The sequence below is a fragment of the Cricetulus griseus genome, chromosome X, assembly GCF_003668045.3.
Source record: "Cricetulus griseus strain 17A/GY chromosome X, alternate assembly CriGri-PICRH-1.0, whole genome shotgun sequence".
NCBI lineage: Eukaryota > Metazoa > Chordata > Mammalia > Rodentia > Cricetidae > Cricetulus > Cricetulus griseus.
This window is the reverse complement of record NC_048604.1, coordinates 10,983,340-10,994,899: the sequence shown is the minus strand read 5'-3', so window position 1 is coordinate 10,994,899 and position 11,560 is coordinate 10,983,340. Positions and strand designations below refer to the sequence as shown.

The 11,560-nt window shown below is 37.2% G+C and overlaps 1 protein-coding gene across 1 annotated transcript; it reads left to right on the top strand.

Annotated features, from left to right (window-relative positions):
- Positions 1-631: 631 nt before the first annotated feature.
- LOC113831726 (melanoma-associated antigen 10-like) lies at positions 632-1,381 on the top strand. The gene is given in 1 exon segment (XM_027433434.1): positions 632-1,381. A coding segment is annotated over 1 exon segment (750 nt).
- Positions 1,382-11,560: the final 10,179 nt, after the last annotated feature.

The following is an 11,560-nucleotide window of genomic DNA, read 5'->3' as shown; positions in this document are numbered from 1 at the left end:
CCATACAACTGCTCATACCCACTGCTTCCTGTAAGAGTCATCATGCATCCTTACCAAAAGTATGTTTGTCTCCGGCTAGAGGGTGACTTCAAGGATCCAAAGGAAATGGAGGACTTGATTTTGTATTGGTTGCCATACCCAAAGAAGAGGAGAAGCAGGATGAAGAGGAAGAAGAGGAGGGAGATGAAGGAGAATAGGAGGGAGAGGAAGAAGATGAAGAAAATGAAGAGGTAGAGGAAGAAGATAATGAGGAAGATAATGAAAGGGGGAAGATGAAATGGAAGAGCGGGAAGAATATGAAGAATAGGAGGAGGAAGGAGAAAGTGAAGAGGAAACAAGAGATTATTGTTACACATATTCCACACCTTTTTCTTGTTTAAATGTCTCCTTACCTACTTTGAGTCCTACCTTCTCTACCCTATTCTCCAGCTGTCTTATTTTTCAGGGGACTGAGGAAGAGAGGTGAGCTTCAGGAATACTGACTCCTCAGAAAATCCAGAGCTCCTTCACAGCCACATTTCAAAGAAGTTTTGATAAAGGAATCAACCACATGGAAGAAGAGAATAGTTCAAGCATTATCCAGTATTTGAAAGACACTCAATCTTTGTTGAATTGTCAACTAAAGGGAAAGATGACTGATTTAGTGTATGTTCTGATCTTCAAGTATCAAGTGAAGGAACCTATCACAAAAGTAGAAATGTTAAAGATTGTCAGCAAAGAATACAAGAAACAATTCCATGTGATCTTTATGGATGCTTCTAAGTGCTTGTACATGCTTTTTGGCATTGATGTAAAGGAAGACTGTGCCATAAGAAACTCCTATGTCCTTGTCAATTCACTGAACCTCACCTATGAAGAAAAGCTGAGTAGAGGGTGAAGAATGCCTAGAAATGGCTTCCTAATAGTTATTCTGGGCTTGATATTCATGAAAGGAAACTGTGCTTCTGAAGAAAGTGTCTGGGAATTCCTGAATACAGTGGGAGTATATGATGGGGATGACCACCCCATCTATAGAGAGCCTGGAACATTTCTGACCAGAGCTTTGGTGCAACAAAAATATTTGGCATATCAACAGGTGCCTACCAGTCATCCTCCATCCTTTGAGTTCTTGTGGGGTCCAAAAGCCCATGCTGAAATGACCAAGATGAAAGGTCTGGAATTTTTGGCAAGGATCAATGAGTGTGATCCACTTTCTTTTTTATTTTTGTATGAAGAGGCTTTAAGAGATGAGGAAGAGAGGGCCTGTGCCCAAAGTATCTCTCCAAATAGAAGTTCATTCACCCTGATGGCAGAGCATGCATTTCCAGCTTGTACCCAGACTGAAAGAATTGTTTTTTTAATGTATGCACTCTGGCTTTGCAAAGAGCAGCCAAAATTCTAAGTAATGGAAGGTGAAAGTTAGCTTGAGTAGAAAACAGTGGAGCACAACATTGTTGATATGCTATTTGGGGGTTATTATTTTTCATTTGGGATAGACCATCAAATGTTATTGCTTATAGTAAAAGATTTACTAGCTTTGAAATCAAAGTTATGAATGACCTTGATTCATACATTTCTTGCTATTTATTATGTTTTTAGAAAATACAGAGAAAAAACAATGTGATATTTTATTTTTAGATTGATACACAGTTCTATTCTGTAAAATTAAGTGCTGTGTTTCCATATTTGTGTAGCTCACTAAAAAACAAAACAAGAAAATACCAGTACAAAGCTTCTGCTTACTGACTCATTTATTTACCAAATATTAGTTGAATGTTTTATCTTTGGAAGATACTATCATATTGGCACAGGAAATGTGGATAGGTTAGACAAACCCCTGCTCAGACAATTATAGAATCTAGGGAGAGCTGCTGTATGAAGAACAAGGTGAAATGTCTTATAGGACATATGATAACAAGGAAAACATAAGAACAAATGAAAACAAAAAGGAGCTACCCATGAGAAGCAAAAGCCTGGTGTCAGTGAAATTTGATTAGGGACTTGGGAAACTCTCCTTTGGGGTTAATTTTATATTAAGTCATGCAAACTTTCAGGGACCATTCACACAACGATTCTTGTAGGAGAGTGGAAACCCTTGAAAGGAAATTGCTCTGAGCAGTTCTCTTGGAATTTGTGCTAAACCAAAGAGGGTTCTCCATCTGGTCCCTAGTGGTGGGTGCTCTGGTATCCTATTCTTATCCAGATGGACTCAGTGTTTGCAGTAAGTATTGTACTCACAAGTGCTGAAAGAAGTTTCTGAGGAGAAATATGGGAACCTCTTGGGTTACTGCCCAGATACCATCAGGCTGGCATTCTTTCTCCTGGTCCATAAGATACAGAACCCATTCTATTATTATTGCATCTTGATTTCTATTTGTCTAATCTAATCCAGGTCAAGGATTTGGTGGTAGTGGATTTAATTTAAAAGTATATTCAGAAATTGAGCAGCTAGAATGGAGGAAAAAGTTGGTCTTTGAGGGAATTCTAAGAACCTTGAATTATTTTAGCCTAGAAGTTAAGCTTCAACTCTAAAATAATATGTCATCTAAGAGGGAAAATATCATAATTTTTATTTAGAACACTGAATTTTTTGTTCCTTTTTCTCTTTTTATTTAAATTAAAACAATCTTATTTTACATATCACTCCCAGTTCCCTCTCCCTCTGGTCCACCCTTAGCCCCCACCAACCCACCATCCCACTCCCCATCAACTCCCCAGGGAGGGTGAAGCCTTCCATGGGGGATCATCAAAGTCTGTCACATCATTTGGGTCAGGGCCTAGGCACTCACCCATGTATCTAGGCTGAAAAAGTATACTTCCATAGGGAATGGGCTCCCAAAGCCCATGCACTAGGGATAAATACTGGTTCCACTGCCAGAGGCACCATAGACTGCCCTGGCCTCCAAACTTGTCCAGGGGGCCTGGTTCGGTACTATGCTGGTTCCCTAGCTGTCAGACTTGCATCCGAGTGCTCCCACTTATTCAGGTCAGCTGCTCCTGTGATTTTTCCCAGCATGGTCTTGACCTCTTTGCTCATCCCTCCTCCCTCTCTACAACTGGACTCCAGGAGTTCCGCTCAGTGCTTGGCTGTGAATCTCTTGTACTACTTCCATCAGCTACTGGGTGAAGACTCTAGGATGGCATTTAAGGTTCTTTTGATATTCTTTACCATGTTGAGCTGCTTCTTTTCTGAGATGTTGTAGACAACAATATCAAAACCTGAGGTAGAGGATGGCAGGGTCCAGGGTCTAATACCATTCACCCTACAATTCATTAAACTATCAATATATTTGGGGAATGTCCCAGGTGTTTTATTCAGAGTCAATGAATTTTCACTGTGCTGCCACATATCTCAAACCTGATTCTGAGAGGAGCAATCTGAGGTTCCTAGTGCTTGAGAATTACCCCCAAGGTCACGTAGCTGGTACATGCCAGCACTCAACAAGAGTTTATCTAGAGTACACATTGTTCCAGCTCTTCTCAGCCTGAGGCACCTTCGGTTTCTTAATTCATTTTCTACTATTCCAAACTGCCTTAGCTGAACAAAAGAACACTGTGTCCACATATTGGAAGCAGAAGGAATGATAGATGAAAATAAAATGCCGTGTTAGATTAACCTTCATTGTATGAAGATTGACTTGCTCTGTCCCTTAGGAAATTTCATTGCTGCCTTTCCCTAGATGCTAGAAGTACATTACTATTATCTCATTTTCTTGAATCAAAGCAACCTTCCTCTGTTTTTTTTCCATTGTTTACTACTCCCTAAAGCAGAAATCTAATGTTTTGACCAGATTAATACTACATCCTCCTCTCCAAGCTATGTCTCTCTTCTAATGACATTATTTGTTACAGCAGTCTCTGTCCTTCCCTTAACATAGAACATTCCAATTCCATGTACAAGTTCCCAAACTATGCTATCTATAATTCCAGATTCCCTCTGCTTTAGTTTTACAAATTTTTCCCTTCAAAACTTCACTGAAAGCTTAACGGAATGCAAGATTTTTATGAGGGGCCCTCACTCATAGCTAGATTAGCACTTTTATAAAAGGCATGACACTCGAAAGACATTTTAGTTCTTCTGTCCTTTGTGGAATTATGGGAGCCCGTGTTTGCAGGGCTGCAGCCGGGACCATTATGTGGTCACCCTCTGTAGTAGACCCATGTTGCTGTGCCATATGTGGGAACCTGGCTTTGTGGGGACACAGTCAGAACCAGCCAAATTCCTCTCAGGTAGGAACCGGGGGCAAGCCAGCTGCTTCTGTGTCTCCAAAAAAGCCAGTTCCCACATGGAATGTAACCAAACACCATTCGTTCTCCCTTGAGAATGACTACAGCTTTGGGGCTTAGAAGCAGAGTGCAGCTCACACATGACACCCATCCTGCCCAGTTTCTTAGTCTTGGACTAGTCAAACTATAAAATAATTTTCATATTGTCTTAAGCAAAATATCAATAACCATCTCTATAGAGATCATGTCCTGTGGACATGACTTAAGATATTGAAACACTGATAAAACATTTTCACTTTACTGGGAGAATCAATGACTTGGTAAGGTTTTTAGGAGCTAGGGGGAATTCCAATCAGGACATTATTGTCACATGAGTAGAACCAAAGGAAAGTAAGTTTACAGAAACCATGAAAAGACTAAATGGGAATGCAATTGAGAGAGCTGTATGGCAGCTGCTCCTCAGCCCTGAACACCAAATTCAATACAGGGTGGGAAAGGATTCAAATGGAAATTTAAAAAGTGGAGAATGTAGGTAAGAATGGTTCTGGGAATGAAAACCTTTGTAAATTGACATAGGATACTGAGTCATCACCACCAGTCAGACATTTAAGTGTGGTCTGATCAGCTCTAATAATGGGTTGGGACAGTGAGCCACCCCTATGTTCATTCATAAGGACACAATGTTTCCTGCATCCATTTGAATGATCCATTTCTTTTGATCATGTTAGTGGTCCAGTGTACCTTGCCATGTGCCCTGGACCTGGAACATCCTTGAAATCTACTGAAGGGTGTTTCTTTTTCTTCACTGATGGAATTCCTCCACAGACTAGAATTGTGTTAGTGTCTATGAGATGATTTCAGGTGAGACAGTCACACAGGGTGCAATGAGGGTAGTATGAAGCCAAGTGGGGTTAAACAGAAGTAGGAATTTCTTGGGGCTTGGTATGAAAATGTCATTGCACATAAAGAAATTAATGAATTTCTAAAACAAAATATAGATGCATATGGGTGTGTCCAACTCAGATATTTATTTTGGACTTTAAGGTATTAGCACACTAAGAAGAAGTGAATTCCATAATGCTGTAACAGCTGGCCTTCATTTACACTATATTCTATCTGGGGTAGGTGTTAGTCCCAGGACACAAAATTTTGCAAGAATATGAAGATGGCATACTTCTCTCTTAAACTAATGGGGACTGATGGATTCAAAATGGAAGCGTGATACATCATGTGATTGAGAACACTGTTGCCTTGAACATGATGCTTGTGCCTAAAAACAAGATGTCTGTGATAATGTTAGCCATGGTATTTCCCATTGGAATTCTGAATTTGCATGAACAATTTTGTCCTTTAGAATTCTTCCATGTAGATAGATATCCCAGGCAAAGTACATGTTCTACATTTCAAGTCCCTGAATGTAACTATCCACTGTTTTGATAGTGTTATTATTAGAACAGTAAATAAGCAAAGCAGAACTAAATTATAAGGCTTTTAATTTGGGTAGTATGTGAGAGAGTACAGGGGGAGAAAAGATTCTGGAAACTTTAGGAAACCTTTATGAAATGGTAGAGCAGTACATACACATTCTGAGTTTTGAAAGTTGCTGATAAGATGCAATATTATCCTAGTTTGCTTTACATTACTGTTATACAGGTTATGACCAAAAGCAACTTGGGGATGAAAGGGTTTACTTTGCTTACACTTCCATATCTTAGTCCATTGATTAGAGAAGTTAGGTCAAGAACTCAAGGCGGGAACCTGGAAGCAGGAATTGCAACACAGGCCAAGAAGCAATAATGCTTGCTCCCATAGCTTTCACAATTTGCATTTTCATATACCCCAAATCACCTACCAATGGGTAGCACAGTCCTTAATGGACTAAGCTTGCCCCATCAATTGTTTATTTTAAAAATGGTCCATAAATTGCCTCAGGCTGATCACATGGGAGCATTTTCTCATTTGAGGTTCTGTATTCCCAAATGACCCTTGCATAAGGAAAGTTTTCAAAAAATCTCACCAGTACAAATACATTCCTCTTAGTTGAAATTGGGGTTCAGTGGAAGAGGTTTTGTTGTGATTTGAATGAGGAGTAAAGATGGAAAAGGGTGTACTTGAAGGTTGACATGGAATATGGAAATAGTGAAATTAGAGGATTGCTTTGTGAAAGTGTTCAGTAGGCACATGGGATCCAGAGTTAGATTGTCAGGGAATAGATCTGGCCTAGAAACCATGTTGAGCTGAATCAATCATAAAGGTTATTTAAAATAGTTGTCCTCCTTATGACTAGATACAGAATTGGGTCACTGGCCTAATACTTTACTGGACCTGTGTAGACCATAACAAAAATCCTCATAGTGGTGACTCAAGTATTTCCTAGGCTTCTTTGTGAAGGTCTCCTATAATGCCACCTTCCTTACAAAACAGAAAGTGATGTACATTCTGCAGGGTACCATTCATAAGATGTATAACTGTATATATATTATATATATATATATATATATATATATGTGTGTGTGTGTGTGTGTGTGTGTGTGTGTGTGTGTGTGTGTGTGTATTTGATATATATAGTTTTGATATATATAATATATATATATATATATATATATATATAGTTTTGACTTTACAATGTAAATTACTTCTGACATTTACATAGTATGGAAAACTGTCATTTTAATTAATTTCTGGACTTCATTCCTCTTCCAGATTCAGAGATAAACAAATATCCAAAACCTGGGCATTTGATTTAGCATGTTTCCACAAAATACTACCCACCTTCAAAATATTTAAAAGTATTTTTAGGAATTCATGATTGTGATCCATGATTTAATGTGAAAAAATTGTAACAAATTTGTCAATCCTGTCTTTGGCATACGTTGTCTTTTGTAAAAATAAATTTCTCTAGTGCATTTTCTTTCTCTGGCATTGTGGCAACTTCCTTTCATCTGTGGAGTACAATATGGATCGTTTCTACTCTGAAAGCCCCTGCTTGCCTTTTTCAACTTAGGGTCTCAATATTGGACTCATGTCTTTTCTCTTTTGCTATAGTCACAAACACTTCCTACAGCTCTGGTCTTTACTATACCTCTTCCTTCAGCCTACAAGTGCTCTTTGCTCTACGATACTTTAAGTCCCTGTTCCAATGCCACCGATTCACTCTGCCACTAATTTTTTATGGTTTTCATTTTAATACTGTGATGACTGGATAAATGTCTCATGCTTTTTTGTAATACATAACTTAGAAGGGTAGTTAAGGGGTTTCATCAGTTTTTGCTAAAGACATTAGTTTTAAACATACACATTCTGAAAATAAATGATTGGGTAATGAAGGCATGCACATTGGTTACTATCATGAGAGCACTATTAATATGAATCGATTAATTCTAACTAATGTATTAATTATACATTCTGAATGTTAGTTATGTTTTGTTCAATTAACTATGTTAGCCTTGCGGGGTAAATCATTAGTCTGCATAGTTCATTAGAAGTGAAAACAGTAAAAATAGCAATAAATACTATTGTTGAAAAATTCCAATTTTCTTCAGCAAAGGAAGGCTACATAGTATTTCAGGGTAAACATCTTAGCTTATACTAATTCAGAGACCACTTGTTTGCTGTGGCATAAATAGAATTATAAATAAAAGTCTATCTATAGTAGGGCTACAAATTTTTTGAGTTAATCTTGTATTCTGCCACTTTGTTTCTAAATTAAGTAAAAATGTATAAAAAGAACACATATAAAAAGAAAATATTAGTCTAGCAGTTGAGAAAAAAAAGACTTTTGCTTCACTTGTCCTACACTAGCCAAATTCAAAAAAGCCATATGGGAGGACTCTCTCCTCCCACTTAGTTTTGTCAAAAGTATTGGAAGGTGTACACAAGTAACATTATACAGACTGGTCAGTCTATATGTAGAAATGTATTTGTATGTACATGAGCTTGCATGTAATAATTAATGCAAAAAGTGGCCATGAATTTGAAAGACAGTAAAACATATATATGGGATATATGGGAAGTTTTAGATGGAGCATAGGGAAGGGATAAATGATGCAATTATAATCTCAAAAGTGAAATGAAAAAGAGAATTGGAAATTTGATCTCCCATTCTATGCCTGGCTGAAGCTGGTGAGGATCATATTTCCTTGTTAAGGTAAGAAGTGAATCCTCCATCCCATGCCTAGAGACAATTTCTTCATATGGTAGTGTAAGGAGACTGATAGGAGTGATAGTTTACCCACCAATTGGCTGATTTAGGAAGGGCTCTGATTTTACTCTTCTGTCAAAGTAAATACTCCTTGTGAGCTGATCCTTTTCTGCTTTAGTGATGACACTGAACTTGATTTTTTCAAAGCTGGCTTAGTTAGGACTCTGCTGTGAAGTGTGCTTTCAGATTTTGTTATGCCTAAGATAATTTGGAGACTAGACATAAAATCAATTGACATGATTTTAGACTTATTCTGCTAAAGTCTTAAAAAATCTTGTTGCAAAATCTTAATAATGAGGATATGACAGATAAGTATGTAGATACACACTTTTATATTTTATGTTTTAGAAAATTAGAAAGAATAATTAATATTTTTATTAAAAATATTTTCCATTAAATATGTTTTGTTCATAATCTTTCTCCTCCTCCAACTCTTTCCCAAACCTCCTTACCTTCCTACTCACTGAAATTCATTTTCTCTGTCTCTGTCTCTGTCTCTGTCTCTGTCTCTGTCTCTGTCTCTGTGTCTCTCTGTATTTGTAGGTATGTGTTTGTCTGTGTCTTTCTCTCGCTCTCTCAGACAAAAACAAAGCAAAAAACTGAAATAAAAACAAGACAAGGAAAATAAAATGAGGCAGAAATAAACTAAACAACCCCCCCACAATAAAATATAGTCCACCATGTTTTGGCAAAGTGTTACTGAGTATGGGAACAATGGAACTTCTTTCTCAAAAATGGCTTTTACTTTTCCTAGTAGGTTATGACTTGCAAAAAGCTTCTTGATTAGGGATGGGATTTTTTCTACTTGCCACTATCCATGTAAGGATTAGTGTCCACTTTGAATCTGTGCAGGTTGTGTGCATGCTTTCCTATTCTCAGTGAGTTAATAAGTGTACCAGTCCTGTTATATCTAGAATGTGCCATTTCCTTGAAACTAAATACAATCTCTGGATCTTACAGTCTTTCCAATTCTTCTTCTTTGTAAGTCCCCAAGCCTTGATGGGAGGGGTTTGATAAAGATACTGCATTGAGGACTGTGTGCTCCAAATTCTTTCACCTACATATTGTCCAGTTGTAGGTTCCTTTGAATTATGAACTGATGTAAGAAACAGCTTCTGTGTTGGGGTTTGGGTTATGCACTGATCTACGGGTGTAGCAATATCTAATTAAGAGTCACTTTATTGATATGTCCCTCTAAGAGAACAATAGTAGTAGGGTTTCCCCCAGGCGTATGACTTTTCTATTCTCAAGCTCTTGGCTACTTTAGCAGTGTCAGGTATTGTTCCTTCTCATTGAGTTGAACTTAAGTCCACTAAAACATAGTTGGTTACTCACATAACATTTGTGCCACTTTTTCACCAGAATACCATGCAAGCAGGTCACTATTGTAGGCTTCAGCTTATGTATCTGGATAATATTGATGATTAATTTTTCTGCTCTAGTAGCATGCAGATTACCTTTTAATGTTATGAATGCTTGTCAGCAGGGGTTAAGCTTCTGGTTAGGATCTAGCTCTATTCTATTTCTCCATGTTCAGTGACATGTGAGTGGTGTCTTCTGTAGCACAGCTTTACTATAAGGTGGTGAAGAGTAATCAATAGCTGTGGCAATAGTCTGTGAAGTTGTTGAGGGAAGATAGTTCTATGAAACTCCTTTGGTGAATAATCAACAAGATGCAAACTATTCCTGACACTGGAGGTTTTTCCAGGGTAGCATAACATGCTCAGTTGGGGACTGCTGGCCACATTCAATTCCCCTTTACATATGTACATATTTTAGGAAACTTCTACACTGGTAGTGTTTTATATGGATTTTCCAAAGGCTTTAGTGTTCGTTACCTTCACCCACATTTCCCCCTTTACCCTCTCCCAGACTCATTTTCCATCTAATTATCCTATTCTAGCTTTCTCCTTTGTCTTCTGTAACACTGTATCTCATTTCTTCCTCCTTGGAAGACCCCATCCCTAGTCCCTTTCCAGTTACCTGAACTTTGTGGTTGTTTGCAATGAAACATACACTGAAAGCTTAAACATTAGCCCCCATATAAAAGAAACCACAAAATACAAAACAACGAAAATAAGATTATATACCAATATCTTTTATGAAAATAGATGCAAAAATTTTCAATAAAATTCTAGAAAACTGAATTCATGAACATATCAAGAAATTATGCTCCATGAATAAATTGATCACATCCCACGGATGCAGGAATGGTTCATCATGTGTAAATCAATAAACATTAGCCAACACTAAATAAACAGACTGATAGACAAAAAAAATACTTTGTCATGCCACGCGATGAAGAAAAAGCTTTCGAAAAATTATAACATCCCTTCATGATACATATCCTGGAGTTGGTGGGATAAATGGCTCAGTGGTTAAGTGCACTGATTGTGTTTATAGAGGACACAGACTGAGTTCCCAGCACCTGTAGGCATGTATGGCAGCTCACACCTGTCTATATTGTCAGTTGTAGGATTTCTGGCACCATAAATAGACATACATGCAAGCAAAACACCAATGAACATAAAATAAATTATATATTTAAAAATCTTTAAGAATAACAGAAAAAATATCATGGAGAATTTAAGAATACATGATATATACCTCAATATAATAATAACAGTTCACAGCCAACTGATGAAAAACATCAGTCTAAATACAGAGAGATTCAAAGGCATTCCACTGAAATAAGGAACAAGGCAAAGATTGCCACTCTTTCCATATCTATTTACTATAGCACTTGAAGTATTATCTAATGCAATAAGACAATGGAGGGAGATCATGGGGATACCAATAGGAAAGGGAAAATCAAAGTATCTTTATTTGCAAGTGATATAATACATATTATATATATCCAAAAAACTCTACCAGAAATCTTTGAACATTGATAAACACTTTCAACAAAGCAGCACAATGCAAAGTTAATCTAAAAAATCAGTAGCCTTCCTATATATAAATGACAAATAGACTGAGAAAGAAATCATGCAACAAATAATACTTTTCACAATAGGTATCATAAAACAGTATCTTTCACAATAGCCTCAAAAATATTTTGGGTTAACTCTAACTAAGTAAATGAAAGACTTGCGTAATGACAATTCTGTCTTTAAATAAAGAAATTGAAGAAGACACCAGAAGAAGGAAATATTA